General features: G+C 43.4%; 1 protein-coding gene across 1 annotated transcript; it reads left to right on the top strand.

The window, feature by feature from the left end:
- Positions 1–3,797: 3,797 nt before the first annotated feature.
- LOC118397304 (SUMO-activating enzyme subunit 1-like) lies at positions 3,798–15,180 on the top strand. Its single transcript, XM_035791933.2, has 9 exons — positions 3,798–4,031; positions 4,466–4,577; positions 4,986–5,159; positions 9,330–9,475; positions 9,576–9,678; positions 9,802–9,907; positions 11,468–11,612; positions 11,974–12,043; positions 14,761–15,180. Exons 1-9 carry the CDS (start codon positions 3,931–3,933, stop codon positions 14,851–14,853), a joined length of 1,050 nt encoding a protein of 349 aa, XP_035647826.1. The 5' UTR covers positions 3,798–3,930; the 3' UTR covers positions 14,854–15,180.
- The last annotated feature ends 2,415 nt before the right edge of the window (positions 15,181–17,595 follow it).

Raw genomic sequence — 17,595 nt, 5'->3', positions numbered from 1 at the left:
ACAGCCACAGTCAAATTTCAACGTATCAGTAACCTTTTCAGTAACCTTTAATTCATTGATTGGTTCAACTGTTTTGCCATATCACAATAAAATAAAAACCAAGGACCAGGTATAGGCTCCATTGTTCATGTTTTTGTTGCCATGGGGAACTTTGTAAACAAATGTAACAGCTTCATGTTTTTAATAGTAATTTCCTCTCACAGAATGTCTGAGCACTGCATGTGAAAATTTAATAAATACATTTCTTCCACTGTTACATTTTTGTTGGTATGCCCATGCTATGATGGTATCAGTGGAGGCTCCTCAGAGGAGGAAGGGGAGGACCATCCTCAGTGAATTTTATAAAACATATATATTTTTAAACATTTAAAAAGTTATCCTTTTTAGATAAAACTATACTAAATATAATCACATCACCAAATAATTTATTAAAACACTATTTTGCAAAGAAAGTTTACAGTAACCTCAACAGCACTCTAGGGTAGCGCCATGGTGTAGCCCGAGGACAGCTAGTTTCCGTCCTCCTCTGGGTACATTGACTTCCATTCAAAACCTAGGAGGCTCATGGTTCTAGCAATGCACTGCATAAAATGTGGTGCGTAATTGACTCAATGAGAGAGAATGACAGTAGTTGAACAAATTTCTTTCAAAATGAAGGAGAAGTGAGAGAGAGAGAGAGTCATTTTTTACACTTACTTAGCTAGCAAATGCAGCTAGTTAGCTTAGCCTACTGAAACACCCTGCTCAAACAGAGGGATACTATGTTAGCTAGCTGGCTATGACTTTCCAACACAACACTGGAACTCTTCCAAGTCAAGGTAAGCTTTTGGTTTTACAAATGTATTGCCACCGGGGCCTGCCTGTGTAACTGCTTGCTGACTACACTGTAGCGTTACTGCATGAGTGTAGCGGGTTTACTAACGCATTAGTTCTATTAGCTATGCTGATTATGACGTTACTTTAGATAATATGGTGGCAACGATGTAGGGTTCGGCTTGGAAAGGCTTTTTCACCTGGTCACAGGTGTGTTGTGCATTGAAGTACATAAGAGAAGGGAAGAGGTGAGAGGATGAGAGCGCATGGATGCGAGGAGGAATACAACGTGGCTGCTATGAAAGTGAACTGTGTTTACGCATGCTCAGCGGTGTATTCATTCCCCCGATTCTGCTGAAACATTTCTTAAACGGAACAAAATGGGTATAAGCATACCTGAATTTGTCCAATAGAAACTCTTGTTTGCAACTGTTGGACTAATGATTACACCCTATATCAGCTATATGCAGGCAAGAGTGTACAGGGCGGTATTGAATGTCATGTCTGTCGCGGACTTTCACCTCAAATTTGTCTCTCGACCTGTGTGCATCTACATTGTAAACTGTCATTCATAGGCTAGATTGTAGCAACCGCATGATGGGTATAGGGAAAATCATGTTTTAGACTAAACCTATCGCTGTTACATTGAACTGGGGGAATGGAATATGAATGACAGTCATCCAATATGCTTTAATAGAAACAAAGCCATGCTCATGAAAAAATAATTGTCCTCTCTCATCTTAAATGGCACTGACCGACACTGGCTAGTATGCATATGTCTTACAGTGAGAGGACAACATAACCAGGAGATGTCCTAGTCTTTTGATAAAGTCACTAAAGTCTAAACCTCAATGAATCTGAGTGTGTACGTACTGGTCTACTCTCCTCTCTAAAATTTTTAGATACAAAAATCAGAATCTTGAATGAACTTAATTTTAACTTTACCCGTTGTCAACTGATTTCGTCAGCTGGTGGAAATATGAGACAAAATATCCACAGCAAAGTATTATTAAACCGACTCAAAACACGGGTCTCTGTGTATCTATCACGATTTGTTTGCTCATCACCTAAGGGATGTGCACAAGACGGAAGTACATCCATGTGATGCATGCATACTAACCGAAGTCTTGCAGGTATTTACATGGTTTTGTGCATGTGCCAGGTGATAGAAATCTCAAAGGCAGTACCATCACTCTAAAAGGTTGGGTGAATAATACTGCCCTGTGGATATTTTTTTCTCTCAAATGTCTACCCGAATAAGGACCAACCGCACTTTACCGCACATACAAGTTCAAATGCAATTTCGTTCAACATTCTGGCTTGTAAGGAAACTTTCCAAGTTTTTTGCAACGCTTTAATTCAGACTGTGTTTGCAGAAAGCTTGCCTGACAACTCAAACTGCATTTTTACGCTGCTCTATGTTCACTACAGAGTAAGTCATGTCCGTGGGCGTAGCGTAGCATTTGGGTAGCCAGGAATGCAGAAAGCTGGTATCAGAGTCTGATCTATTAGGCAACTAAATTATATACTTCTCAACAGATGTCTGAAGGCCCTTAATAACTGACACAGGGTCATATATTTGTTCATCCCCCAGTAATGTGTACTGGTTGGGGAGGCAAGATGGCGGGTATGCTCGAATGGTTGTCAGACTTGGAGATGGAGTCAGGGGAACCCATTGAGGTCGGTAAGAAGACGGGCAGGGAATTTCTGCCATCCAGAGGGAACGTGTGCTCCGCACCACGTGACTGGGGAGAAGAACTGTGACTTGCGTTCCTCTCCGGAAAACAGGCTGCCATTGAAGGAGTGATAACTGGGGTGCCGTTAAGTGTTGAGGAGGGTAAACTGAATTTGAAGATTCCTGGTGTCGGTAATGCTCACCGTTTGGTGTGACGCAGATCCGGTGGAGAGCGTAGTGAAACAGAGTAGACACTGTCTGTACTACTGAGTTTTGATGCAGAGTTTTTACCAGATGAATTCAAGTTAGGATGTGTCAGTTATACCGGGAGAGCTTTTGTCCCGAACCCATTACGGTGTTTTAGGTTTCAAGCTTATGGTCATGTGACAGTAGTGTGTAGGAGAGAGATTCCTAGATATGACAAGTGTGCAGGAGGACATAAGACAAAGGAATGTGTAGTATCGGTGGAAAAGGTTGTGTGTGTGTGTCAACTTTTAGGGGTACCCATCGTGCTGGAGATCAGAGGTGTATGTTGAGAGAAAGGCAGGTTGAGGTTGCCAGGATCAGAGTAGTGCAGGTGTCATTTGCTGAGGCACTGAAGAGAGTAGTAGAGGAAGATGGGTTCACTCTCAAGGAAAAAGATTGCAGTCAGAGTGCAGTATAACTGCAGTATGCTGCCAGTACTGTGTCCAAAAGAACACTGTTTTTTTTACTGCAGTAATTTTGCAGTGTAACTGCAGTTAGAGTGCACTATAACAGTACACTGCAGTTATTCTGCAATTACTTTGTCCAAAATACCACAGTCGACTGCAGTTAATGCATTTATACTGCAGTTTCAAAACGGCAATCTTTTTTTGGTAAGGGCAGGGTGAGGAATCCTAAGAGGATCCCTGTGAGTAGGACGAGGTCAATAGTGAGTGATAGGAATAACATGTGCTCCAGTAATTTTTTTTTTTTTGGCGTTCATAGCCATGGTGGTCAACTGTACCGCAGGAATGGAATGTAAATCACAGAGGATAGATGTTGTGGTGGCAGCTGTAGAGAATCACTTGGGTGTACAAGATTTTACTGCAGAAGAGTTACAGGGTGTTTTGAACGACAGTGTCCCGTACTCCCAGTCTGCTGGCCTGCTGCAGGATCAGATAGGACCAAAGTAATGGAATAGTGATTTGGTTTTAATGGTGTACGGTTAGTTCGTAGGGGATTTTTTTCACAAAGTTGAATGAATTCATAGTACAGAAAAGTAGGCTGATACACAGCCAATACAGTAAGTGGTGGCATGCGCCTTTAACATTTGTTTGCGGACCGCCATAATACCAAAGAAGAAGACAACGTCATCATCCAGCGTCCGTTCAAATCAGCGATAGCGGTACTCTCCCCGAATCTAAAAAGGGAAATATTAATCCCATTACTGTTAAACTAGACAAATAAACCAGTTTGAGATGATAGACATGATTGAAAAGGAGGAATCTATCATTAGCGAGGAAGAAGCGGCTCAGTATGACCGGCAGATCCGATTATGGGGTCTGGATGCACAAAAGAGGTAGCTATTAGCTAACGTTGGCGTCCATTGTCTCTGTAGGTAGATAACCTATTATTTGTCGGAACTAAATACAAATGCATTAAATGTAAAATTTGAACTATGCACACACTTCGCCATGATATACAGTATTTACAACGCTTCTCCATTCCTGGGGTGCACAATTTGCTTTGGCCCAGCGCACAGCTGGTTCAACTCTCCAACTAACGTTAGCCAGCCAAGAACTTGAATTAGATATGTTCGAACTGGGCTAAAACAAATATGCACTCCCTGATCACACAGCAAGAATGGATTGGAAAACACTGCAAATGTTGATGTTTACATACTTTATTAATCTGCACAAAGCATGCATGTTTTGTCTTGAAGGCTTTCCACCCTATATTGTATGATGGAGCCACATAGCTAATAAAGGTGTTGGTAATCTGCTTCTGTTCCAGGCTACGGGGGTCTCGTGTGCTCCTGGTGGGCCTCAGGGGCCTGGGGGCTGAAGTGGCCAAAAATCTAATCCTGGCTGGGGTGAAGGGGCTGACCCTGCTGGACCACGAACAGGTACAGACCACAATACACAAAGTGTGTGTGTGGGGGGGTGTAACAGAGTTAGGTCAGAGGTAACCTAAAGTAACAGGTGTAAATAAACATCTGAAACTGTCTTGACGAGAAGGAAAAACAATGTTTGGGGAGGTTATCTTCTGCACTGTCCAACCAATCCAGTAAATGTGTAGGAGGAGTTAAGATGGAGTGTCAACCTTGTTAACATCCAAAAGTGGAAGTTGGGTGAAAGGCTCTTTCCATTCCCCCTGAAAACCGGAACATCCGGTTGTTGGGGACTCTGCAGAGGCTAGGTGAGAGGGAACCTTCCAAAGTAGGCTAATGGTGGGATGAAACACTGAGAAAATTGCAGGAGAATATAAATTAATTTTACAAACCACTAACTATTTCTGCTCTCTTTCTTCTCAGGTGACAGAGGAGTCATGTCGAGCCCAGTTTCTGATTCCAGTGACTGCTCAGGGCCAGAACCGAGCCCAGGCCTCCCTGGAGCGGGCCCAGTACCTCAACCCCATGGTGGAGGTGAAGGCAGACACAGACAGGGTGGAGACCAAACCAGACAAATTCTTCCTTCAATTTGAGGCAGTGAGTACAGTAGTGCAGGGCTGGCCTATTGTCAAGATTACTTTTGTTAATTATTTTCTGTTACCCTAAATGGCCACTAGATGGTGCTTTTACACCATACGTCTTACTACATGTTGCTCTGGGCAGCAGACCAATGCCAGTATAGCACCTGTTTTGCACAGATTTTTTTTCTGCAGTTTTTTTGTGGTTAATTTGTCACCCCTTTTTTCTCCCCAATTTCGTGGTATCCAATTGGTAGTAGTTACAGTCTTGTCTCATCGCTGCAACTCCCGTACGTACTCTGGAGAGGCGATGGTCGAGAGCCATGCTTCCAACCCAGAAGCCAGCCACACCAATGTGTCGGAGGAAACACCGTACACCTGGCGACCATGTCAGCGTGGTGCCCGCCACAGGAGTCTCTAGTGCGCGATGAGACAAGGATATCCCTGCTGGCCAAACCCTCCCTAACCCGGACGACGCTGGGCCAATTGTGTGCCGCCCCATGGGCCTCCCGGTCGCGGCCAGCTGCGACAGAGCCTGGACTCCAACCCAGAAACTCTAGTGGCACAGATGCAGTGCCTTAGACCACTGCGTCACTCGGGGGGCCGATTTAAGCTGGTTTTGACTGATGATGAGTTCCATTGCATGTAGTTGCACTTTGTTCACAAAATTAATCTTTCTTTGTAGAACTTCGTAATAAGTGCTCCCGAGTGGCGCAGCGATCTAACGTACTGCATCTTAGTGCCTTTGTTCGATTCCAGGCTGTATGACAACAGGCTGGAATTAGGAGTCCCATAGGGCGGCACACAATTGTCCCAGTGTTCTCCGGGTTAGGGTTTGCCCAGGGGTAGGCCGTCATTGTAAATAAGAATTTGCTCTTAAGTGATTTGCCTAGTTAAATAAAAAATACAAGTGTTTTTCATTGGCTATCCCTGTTAAGTTCACGATTTTGGCAATTAAGCCCTTCACCTACTTCCCCATAGTCAGATGAACTCATGGATACCATTTTTATTTCATCCAATATGAAGGAAGTTCTAGGTAGTTTTGTGAGCCAATGCTAACTAGCGTTAGCGCAATGACTGGACGTCTATGGTATCTACTCTACTTGCATGCTATTAGTTACCATAGACTTCTAGTCATTGCTCTTACTCTAGTTAGCAACTTCCTTCAAACTGCACTCAGACATACAAATAGTATCCACAAGTTCACCTGACTCTGGGGAAGTAGATAAAGGGATTTATGATGCATGTACATATTATTTATAAATTGACGGAGTAAGGGAATTGACAGTTGCCGGTAGGGGGGGGGGACAGAAAAAAATAAAGACACTCGAGTTTGGAGATAAATACGTTTATCTAACTTATGTCTGTACAGCTAACAAGTAGAAACATAGATTTTCTGTGGTGTTTGGTTCCAGACACACTGAAAAGCAAGCTGTCTGATGTGCTCTGCTCTCAAACATATAGTGGTGGGGTTTTGAAGAGACTCCTCATCAGATACTCATGGATTTTCAAAGCGCAAACAAGCCGCTTCCCCAGTCTGTCTGGTGGAGAAACGGCGGACGCGTCCCGGGGGGAGTGCTAATGGAAGTTCAGGAGGAGGGGGAGACGAAATGGGCTGTGCTGTAGACTGCCAGCTTTTTTTTTATCTGCTAGCTATGTCTTGTCTGTGTGGCTCAGCACTGGGAAACTGGAACTGGTTTAAATTTGCTAGAATGCATGATAAGGGGCTGCTCTTTTTAGTCAGCGTGTTTTGGGATTAATATGTCTGGATTATATCTTTGATCCCGAGAGAGTTTGTGGGTGTTTTTGTCTTTTTAGAGATCATTTGAGGCAACAATTCACACCCACAACAAACAAACTTACTAATTTACTTCACTCAGAACACTGGTATACTCTCCCTATTCTCACTCATGTACTCTCATTGAGCCTGTCATAACCACTCATTCTCTGCATGTCTTTCACTTCACTTCTCCCTTCACCTCCTACTAGACCCATTCTCCGTTAGGTTCCATTGTACAGATAAGCTAAATACCCCCCACCCCCCTTTCCTTGCTTCCTTTTCACTCCCTCGTCTCTCAAACAATCCAGCTCAGTGTCCCTCTTCACAAAGCCCTTGCCGGAGGCCATTGAGAGGAGGTGTCCAAGCTGCACGCCTCCTTCAAAAGGAGGGAGGCTCTGTGGACAGACACAGGCTGTCCAGGCTGTTAAAAATCCCTGTCCCTGCCAGTACCAGCACTCCCAGTTCCCTCTGCCAATCCCGTCTAATGAACTGCAGCAGTAGCCCAACATGTCCAGCCAGGGTCTCCCTCAGTGTCTGTCACCACAACAGAGGGCTTGCCTTTTTTGTAGCTGGCAACTAAAGCCAATAGGACTTCTATAATAGTCTGTAAGGCTCTCCCTTCCCCCATAAGACCATCTTCATATGAAGTTGAGGTGTGTGGTTCAAAGAAGATCTCCGGTCCATTTTTCAGGCATCAAGCACCCAGCTTTGATGATTATTCTATCGGTCTTCATTAGCTAAGGGCAAAGCAATTAAAAACAACTTCAACCATGCAGTAACATGTCAATCAGCTGCCCTTGGTAAAACACTGGCGCGTGTCATGACCTCAATGCTGGCACCTCCCAACGTTGTGGTACTTTGTGTTCCGGGAGGGACCAGCGTGTACATTGCAGGGATGCCACAGACAGATGCCCGTCAGCTGCCAGACAGCCCCTTATCTCTAGCCAAGTGTGAAATGTGCTGGGTTTGGTCTGCAGGATAAGATGGACCCAGCCCACGGGTCAGTTTTTTAATAAGGCCAATCTTCTGTTCCCCACCCTGTTCAGATAAAACACACTGGCCAAAACAAACTAGTCGATTCTTCGACAGAATGACATGTTTTGTTTACTTGAACATGTTTTGTGTCAAAAGGACTCTATCTAAAAGGTGTGTGTGTGCGCGTAAATCCAGAGTTAGGCCTACTTGTTGATCAAGTTCTTTGTCATCATTCCCTGCAAGGTCTCTCAATGAACATGAACACTACATATACAAAATGTGTGGACACCCCTTCAAATTTTGGGATTTGGCTATTTCAGCCACACCCGTTGCTGACAGGTGTATAAAATCGAGCACACAGATATGCAATCTCCACAGACAAACATTGGCAGTAGATTGGCTTTACTGAAGAGCTCAGTGACTTTCAACGTGGCACTGTCATAGGATGCCACCTTTCCAACAAGTCAGTTCGTCAAATTTCTGCCATTCTCGAGTTGCCTGCTTAACTGTAAGTGCTGTTATTGTGAAGTGGAAACGTCTAGGAGCAACAACGGCTCAGCCACAAAGTGGTAGGCCACACAAGCTCACAGAATGAGACCGCCGAGTGCTCGGAGTTCCAAACTCCCTCTGGAAGCAACTTCCGCACAAGAACTGTTCGTCGGGAGCTTCATGAAATGGGTTTCCTTGATGTAGTGGCGTAAAGCTCACCACCGTTGAACTCTGGAGCAGTGGAAACGCGTTCTCTGGAGTGATGAATCACGCATCACCACCTGGCAGTCCAGCGGACGAATCTGGATTTGGCGTATGCCGAGAGAACTCTACTTGCCCCAATGCATAGTGCCGACTAAAGTTTGGTGGAGGAGGAATAATGGTCTGGGGCTGTTTTTCATGATGCATGCTAGGCCCCTTAGTTCCAGTGAAGGGAAATCTTAATGCTACAGCATACAATGACATTCTAGACGATTCTGTGCTTCTAACTTTGTGGCCCTTTCCTGTTTCAGCATGACATTGCCCCCGTGCACAAAGCAAGGTCCACTCAGAAATGGTTTATCGAGATCTGTGTCAATGAACTGGCCTGCACATAGCCCTGACCTCAACCCCATCAAACACCTTTGGGATGAATTGAAACGCAGACTTCGAGCCAAGCCTAATCACCCAACATCAGTGCCTGACCTCACTAATGCTCTTGTAGCTGCGTGGAAGCAAGTCCCCTTCAGCAATGTTCCAACATCTCGTAGAAAACCTTCGCAGAAGAGTGGAGGTTGTTCTAGCAGCAAAGGGGGGACAAACTCCATATTAATGGCCATGATTTTGGAATGAGATGTTCAATGAGCAGGTGACATACTTTTGATCATGTGGTGTAGTGAGCACCATGGGAGTTGTAGTTTTAGCTGCTCTCTCTGACTTTGTCCTCCCCTCCCTTGTTCCTCTCAGGTGTGTCTGACAGGCTGCTCAAGGGATCTGATGGTGCGCGTGGACCAACTCTGTGCCCAGCACAACATCAAGGTCTTCTGTGGCGATGTCTTTGGTTACCACGGATACATGTTCTCCGACCTTGGCCAGGAGCACAACTATGTTGAGTGAGTGTTGTGTTTGATTGTCGAGTGTCTGTTTAATTTACTTGTCTTGATTGGTCCTCAGTTATGCTCATCTGTCCTTTGTTTTGATGCCCCCGTCCAGGGAGAAGCCCAAAGTAGTCAAGCCCAAAACAGACGAGTCCAATGATGGACCTGAGGCCAAGAAACCAAAGGTTGACCCCAATGAGACCACCATGATCAAAAAGGTGAGCGTTGTATAAAAAATAGCTCAATTAGTGTTTTATCAATGTAATGAATGTTATCCTCCTCCACATCTAATGACGGCATGTTCCCTGCCCTTTGGCGCTCTCTCTACCCCAACTGAACAGACTGCCAGCTTCTGCTCCTTGAAAGTGGCTCTGGAAGTGGATTGGACCAATGAGAAGGCCAAGAGCAGCCTGAAGCGCACCCCCGTGGACTACTTCCTGCTACACGGTACCTGCGCCTCAATAACTCCACAAAGCCATTGGATATAAATATCCATTTGATAAAAGAGAGTTGGATCACTAACTGGCTGCCATCGCGTCTTTTTTTCTTTTGTCATAAGAAACAGTGGAGCTATAGATTGATGCCCTCTACACGTGAGCGCCTGCAGCTCCAATGATATCGCCCACCACCTTACCCCCCCCCCTTCCTGTTTTGGTTGTTGTAGCATTGCACCCTGTTCCTGTTCCTAGTCTGATATGGTCCCTTTATTAGCCTTCAGCTGGCTTCATAGACCGTCTTAACATGGCTCTGTTTCCATCACAGTTTCTCCAGTCGTGTGTGACTTTAGAACAGACACAAACCGCTAGGCACCACCCACGACACCACACTACCCCTGCAAGGCTGCCAACTCTATCCTGCCCCTGTTGTTTGGCTAATATTAATATAACAGCCGGAAAGGAAAGGAGCTGTTCTTTTGTTTGTTTTTGGGGTTTTCAGAGCTGTTCTACAGCATTTGTGTTTCTATAATTAGGTCTAGACGTTGTGGTATCTCTCGACTGAGCTGTTCTTGAGGAAGTGGAGCTTCCTCTGTTACTGTGTCCCAGGAGTGTGGGGGGGGTGGAAGGCAGAGCAGGCGTGGGGGGCACAGGACGGTTTTCCCTAAACTTTGATTTAGTTAATGTCATTTGAATGTGTTGTTTTTGCTTCATCCCTGTTTGAATCTGGTCAAGAACGTTCCAGACTACTCATTTAAGACAATGTTTACTGGTCTACTTTGCACAGATGTCTTTGTACACTTACATATTGTGTTAGTCCGTGCCAGGTTTTGAGATAATTCTGTGATGTTTAGTTGGTGATGATTCAGGTGATGGTGATTGATGTTGGGTTTTATGTGTGTGCTCACGTGCGTGTGTACTAGCGAGGTGTCAGTCTGGTGGAAATAGCCGTGGGCGGACTGGGCTCCATGATGTGATTGATGGACAGCTAAAAAGAGGATGTTATGACACCTGTTTTAACACTGAGTGGGCGAGGAGAGCTGCCAGCCTTAAAGGGGGGTTTAGAGCCTAAAACGTCTCAGTGGCAATGGTACGTCCATCTCTTGTTTTTATTTGCCTTTTAGTAATATTCAGACTCCAAACCACATCCTCCTCATTTTAGCACATCTGCCCACGGTCTCGCACAGGATGGGTGTAGTACTAGTGGTACGTGCTGACAGGACAAGGACAAGAGTCATAGATGTCTGATCACGGCCTTGTCAAACTGATCAAAAACTGCAAATTTTCATGGGATGATCAATATTTAATTGGAAGTTTGTGTGCACTTTTTTTCTGTGAGTGGAAGTGAAGCTAGCCAGCCAGTGTCATACGAGCAAGTGATAGAATGACAACCCCACTGACATTTCCTTTGTAACATATTCTGTGTTGGGTGGAAAACGTAGCTCGGTATATGTAGCAACTTCTTAACCCATACAATCAGAGCTTCTTCTGTGTCTTCTATGGTTTCCTGCACTTCTCCACCACTCGCCCTGTGGTTCACACTCTCTCTGCGTTCCTCGCTTCTCTCCCACAGTACTGCTGAAGTTCCGTACAGACAAAGGTCGTGACCCCCACCCAGAAAGCTTTGAGGCGGACGCCACGCTCCTGAGACAGATCCGGGATGATGTCCTGGAGTCCATGGGGCTGAGTAGCGAGCTGTTGGCTCACGACTTTGTCAGGTAACTGGCTCAATTCAATGCATCACTTGACAGCCATTCGCATATTTAGTTGGACTCTTAGTAATATGTATGTAGGGGACTGTTGTTTGTAGGGGACTGTTGTTTGTAGGGGACTGTTGTTTGTAGGGGACTGTTGTTTGTAGGGGACTGTTGTTTGTAGGGGACTGTTGTTTGTAGGGGACTGTTGTATATGCCAGTGAAGGTAGTTCTTAGATATATCAAAGATAATCTGTGACTGAATGCTCCATTCTGAGCTATTTCAGATTTTCAGAGTTAAGACAATTGTTAATTCATTCTTATGAACTCCAGAGTTAATGTATTTCTGTTTGACAGTCATGTTGTTGTTTTGTGATGTCATCAGCTACTGCTTCTCTGAGATGGCCCCTGTGTGTGCTGTGGTGGGAGGAGTGCTGGGACAGGAGGTTGTCAAGGTTGGTTGTCAAGATTTTTTGTTATTTTTTTTGTACATTGACTTCCCATTAGTTGCTGTAACTTTAAATCATTCAGACTAGAGGTCGACCGATTATGGTTTTTCAACGCCGATACCGATACCGATTTATTGGGGGACCATAAAAAGCAGATACCGATTAATCGGCCGATTTTAAAATAATAATAAAAATTATATATATATATTATATAATATATATAATAATAATACTTTTTAAAATAATAATAATATTTTTAAATGTATTTATTTATTTGTAATAATGACAATTACAACAATACTGAACTTTTATTTTAACTTAATATAATACATCAATCAAATCAATTTAGCCTCAAATAAATAATGAAACATGTTCAATTTGGTTTAAATCATTCAAAAACAAAGTGTTGGAGAAGAAAGTAAAAGTGCAATATGTGCCATGTAAAAAAGCTAAAGTTTAAGTTCCTTGCTCAGAACATGAGAACATATGAAAGCTGGTTGTTCCTTTTAACATGAGTCTTCAATAATCCCAGGTAAGAAGTTTTAGGTTGAGGTTATTATAGGAATTATAGGACTATTTCTCTCTATACCATTTGTATTTCATATACCTTTGACTATTGGATGTTCTTATAGGCACTTTAGTATTACCAGTGTAACAGTATAGCTTCAGTCCCTCTCCTCACCCCTACCTGGGCTCGAAACAGGAACACATCGACAACTGCCACCCTCAAAGCATCGTTACTCATCGCTCCACAAAAGCTGCGGCCCTTGCAGAGCAAGGGGAATCCACTACTCCAAGTCTCCGAGCGAGTGACGTTTGAAACGCTATTAGGCGCACCCCACTAACTAGCTAGCCATTTCACATCGGTTACACCAGCCTAATCTCGGGAGTTGATAGGCTGTAAGTCATAAACAGCTCAATGCTTGAAGCACAGCGAAGAGCATCTGGCAAACGCACGAAAGTGCTGTTTGAATGAATGCTTACGAGCCTGCTGCTGCTTACCATCGCTCAGTCAGACTGCTCTATCAAATATCAAATCATAGACTTAATTTTAACATAATAACACACAGAACTATGAGCCTTTGGTCATTAATATGGTTCAATCCGGAAACTATAATTTCGCAAAAAATTCAGTGAAATACGGAACCGTTCCATATTTGATCTAACGGGTGGCATCCCTAAGTCTAGATATTGCTTTTACATTGTACAACCTTCAATGTTATGTCATAATTATGTAAAATTCTGGCAAATTCATTACGATCTTTGTTAGGAATAAATGGACTTCACACAGTTCGCAACGAGCCAGGCGGCCCAAACTGCTGCATATACCTTAACTGCTTGCATGGAACGCAAGAGAAGTGACACAATTTCCCTAGTTATAAGAAATTCATGTTAGCAGGCAATATTAACTAAATATGCAGGTTTAAAAAATATATACTTGTGTATTGATTTTAAGAAAGGCATTGATGTTTATGATTATGTACACATTGGTGCAACGATAGTGCTTTTTTTGCGAATGCGCTTGTTAAATCATCACCATTTGGCGAAGTAGGCTGTGATTCGATGAGAAATGAACAGGCACCGCATCGATTATATGCAACGCAGGACACGCTAGATAAACTAGTAATATCATCAACCATGTGTAGTTAACTAGTGATTATGTTAAGATTGATTGTTTTTTCTAAGATAAGTTTAATGCTAGCTAGCAACTTACCTTGGCTTCTTGCTGCCCTCGCGTAACAGGTAGTTAGCCTGCAATGCAGGCTCCTCGTGGAGTGCAATGTAAGGCAGGTGGTTAGAGTGTTGGACTAGTAACCGGAAGGTTGCAAAAAAGAATCCCCCAGCTGACAAGGTAAAAATCTGTCGTTATGCCCCTGAACAAGGCAGGTAACCCACCGTTCCTAGGCCGTCATTGAAAATAAGAATGTGTCCTTAACTGACTTGCCTAGATAAATAAAGGTATAAAAAAAATCGTCCACAATCGGTGTCCAAAAATACCGATTACCGATTTGTTATGAAAACTTGAAATCGGCCCTAATTAATCGGCCATTCTGATTAATCGGTCGACCTCTAATTTATACTCTACTGACTATACTGGCTCTGAACTAGTGTGAAAAATCACACACCAGACTGTCTGCACCACATTTACTGTTGTGCAGCTTTCACTGGGGAGAAAGATGGCATGTTATATTTTGGGGAGGCAGAAAGCTAACCACTTGACAGCAGGCCGCTCCACTTGATTCTGGGTTGAATCCAGAAATACCCACTGATATTTTTCAGTCCTGTGGGGCTTTTGGGGAGATGTAGGGGACCAGTGTGTCTCTTCGGTGTGGCTGTTTTGGATATGACCTGGGTATTGGAAAATAAGGGAAGTGTCACAGTCCTACCTGTGTTTGAGAGTTGAGGAAGCCAGGTAACGTCAGTCAGTACAGACAACCCACTCAGCGGGATTATGGCACTGTGCCAGGCTGTCTGATGTAATGATGAAACCGGATGACACTGCCTGCAACTGGCAGACATCGCACTGGGTGAAGTCAAGTGATCACCGATCACACAGCGGACCCCACGCTCACGCAGTGGAGCGGACACTAGAGTACACCCCATGTATCCCTTGCAGGGAAATCTGCTGAAGCTCCCACAACAAAGCTATTGTGGGTGTAGTTTGAGAGATGGTGAGGTAGTGTGTGTGTGGTTGGTATTAACGTCACTGTGTGTTTCTACAGGCTCTTTCCCAGAGAGACGCACCACACAAGAACTTCTTCTTCTTTGACGGTATGAAGGGCAGCGGGGTGGTGGACTACTTTGGCCCAAAGTGATCGACCATACTCCCACCAAAGGAGGGAGAGGTGTGTGCATAGGACATATGCAGTAACAGTTTTGAGTTGAGTTATTTTTTTTTTTCCAGTCAGACTATTTATCAATGTGTAACCATTCACCTCAGCTGAAAGTTCAAGTGTTTCAATAGGCGAAAAGAATTTGTCATTGTACATATTCTCTTTTTCATACCTAGGCACATAACACCCCTATAAGACGGCCTCTGCAGCCTATGTTTTGGAATGTCATTTTTTGGGGGGCTGTTAAACTATCTATTTGTTTCAAGCACACAGTTTTTACATTTTGTAATAAAAATATTGTGAACCAAATTAGTCTGAGGGGTTATTTGGAAATTCTAAGTAGTGATAGTGTTGGAGAAAGTACTCAATTGTCATGCTTGAGTAAAAGTAAAGATTTCTTAATAGAAAATTATTCAAGTGAAAATCACCCAGTAAAATACTTCTTGAGTGAAAGTATTTGGTTTTAAATATACTTAAGCATAAAAAGTCATTTTAATTGCTAAAAAAAAGTGGAAGGAAACGTATAAATCATTCTTGTTTTTTGATTTTTTTTTTTACAATTTACGGATAGCCAGAGGCACACTTCAACACTCAGACATAATTTACAAACGAAGCATGTGTTTAGTGAGTCCACCAGATCAGAGGAAACGGAGTTGACCGAGGATGTTCTCTTGATAAGTGTGTAAATTGGAAAATGTTTCTAACCTACTTAAGCATTCAAAATATAATGAGTACTTTTGGGTGTCATGAGTAAAAAGTGCATTATTTTTCTTTAGGAATGTAGTGAAGTAAAACTTGTAAAAAATATAACTAGAAAAGTGAACTACAGGTATCCCAAAAAACGAATGAAATAGTTCTTTAAAGTATTTTTACTTAAGTAGTTTATACCACTGAGTAGTGACATTGAATGACTCAATGGTTGTCGCAGTGGATCATATAGGTTCAAATGAGTGGATATACGGCCTGGTGTTAAGTGCATGATGTCATGCCACGTGGGTGAAAGAGCTGATATCAGTGCCCTGCAGCAGCAAAACAAAGGGACTGTTTCAGGTGCTTCCAAGAAATGCCAAACAGGCCAATAATGAGCAGGGTAGTTTCCTCTTCGGTCACCCAAACAAGGGATCTCTCCCTCCATCATCGGCAGGTGGATGGACCGGTAGAACTGGTCTAGCAGGTACTATAGGTAGGTACATGCAGGGAGTGGCAACCCCCTACACAGAGGGCCCCATGTACATTAGAAGTGGTGAGCTATTGACATTTGACTGACTTCTCATTTACATTTGGTATTTAGCAGACGCTATTATCCAAAGCGACATACAGTAAGTAGTAAGTGCATACATTTAGTTTTTTAAATTCTGGTCCCCCGTGGGAATCGAACCCACAACCTCAAGCGCCATGCTCTACCAAATGAGACACACAGGAAATCTCTAGGCATTTTAAAAGTGTATTTTACTTGGCTGTGTAGACTACTATTTTCTGCATTTAATGCCCTTGCGAGAAATGACCACGTGTTGTATGGTGAAACTGTCAATGTAAAGGATGTTTTTAATTTTTTTTATGTGTTTTTGTCCTTGACCATGAAACTGCAGAGAAGTATCTTCTCAACCTAGAGGGACAAAGCAGCATGATATTCCACATAGTTTGTTTGTGTATCTGTTTGTGACTTATTGAAGGGAGAAAAAGCACCTTGGTACCAAATGTCTTGTTTTTCAAATGCAGAGGGAATTTGTGGAAAGGAAAACAGCCAGAGCCTTGAAATGAAACCCATGACTGATTAAACCCCATAAGGAGTCACTGCTCTTTTCCTGGGATTAGGAAAAAGCAGGTTTTATTATGGATATGGCTTTAAGCCCATCCTTTTAATTAAAGCACGTCTCTTATCTCCTCTCGCTGACCAACCCACTAATCCCCCTCTCCCACTCACCAAAAAAAGCTACCCCCTCCAGCACTGGTCATTCATTTTGTAAAGACTGAGCAGCAAAGATCCAAGCGGTCGCTCCCGACACCAATCACAATGGGGCCCTCATTCTGCCGCTGACGCGGAGAGATTCAATTGGTTCATATATGGCACATAGTGCAGGTGAGGACCTCTGGCCCAGATGTTATCTGTTGACTCATTGCAACGGGGGTCGGGATCTTATTCATTATAAGTAGGTGTCGTTCTTGTTTTTGAGACGATGTGCAATCCAGGCCATGTTTAGAACCACGAGAACAACAAACAACAAAGCCTTCCTGAATAGAGGACATAGCCGACAGTTCAACTATCTCGAAATATTCCCACGTAATATCATTAGCAGCCAGCATCAGAGCATTACAAACGTACATGTTTTTAAGCTTGCGTTACTGTGTAGTTACTCAAGATGTCTCTGTGTTCGTGTGATCTGTTTTCTGGGAATCCCTGACATGTTCTCCAAATATGTGGTGTTACTGTTTGTCACGCACCTGACCATCACACGCTAGTCACAGTCCCCCATTCATCCACCAACAGGAATCAGGTGACAAACTACAAAGAGTCATTGGTGTGATAAGATCTTACCAGTATAATAGAGTAGCAGAAACAGTAGACCAGTAAAAGAACATGAGATTGTTCTTTAATCCAGGGCCATGAGGATAAAGTACTTTTGAACCAACTGAAGTCAATGTATTAACTTTGCGCTGCAAAGGTCCACTATCCTTTTTATCACAGACAATCATATCCTTCTGTTCTAATCTTTATTTTAAAGG

This window comes from Oncorhynchus keta, chromosome 18 (genome assembly GCF_023373465.1).
Source record: "Oncorhynchus keta strain PuntledgeMale-10-30-2019 chromosome 18, Oket_V2, whole genome shotgun sequence".
NCBI classification, from domain to species: Eukaryota; Metazoa; Chordata; class Actinopteri; order Salmoniformes; family Salmonidae; genus Oncorhynchus; species Oncorhynchus keta.
Note: the sequence above shows the minus strand (reverse complement) of the source record. Positions and strands in the feature narration are given on the sequence as shown.

Coding starts and splice junctions, on each gene's coding strand:
- LOC118397304 (XM_035791933.2), top strand. CDS start 3,931: ATGATAGACATGATTGAAAAGGAGGAATCTATCATTAGCGAGGAAGAA. Junction 4,032..4,465: donor GGTCTGGATGCACAAAAGAG/GTAGCTATTAGC, acceptor CTTCTGTTCCAG/GCTACGGGGGTCTCGTGTGC. Junction 4,578..4,985: donor CCCTGCTGGACCACGAACAG/GTACAGACCACA, acceptor CTTTCTTCTCAG/GTGACAGAGGAGTCATGTCG.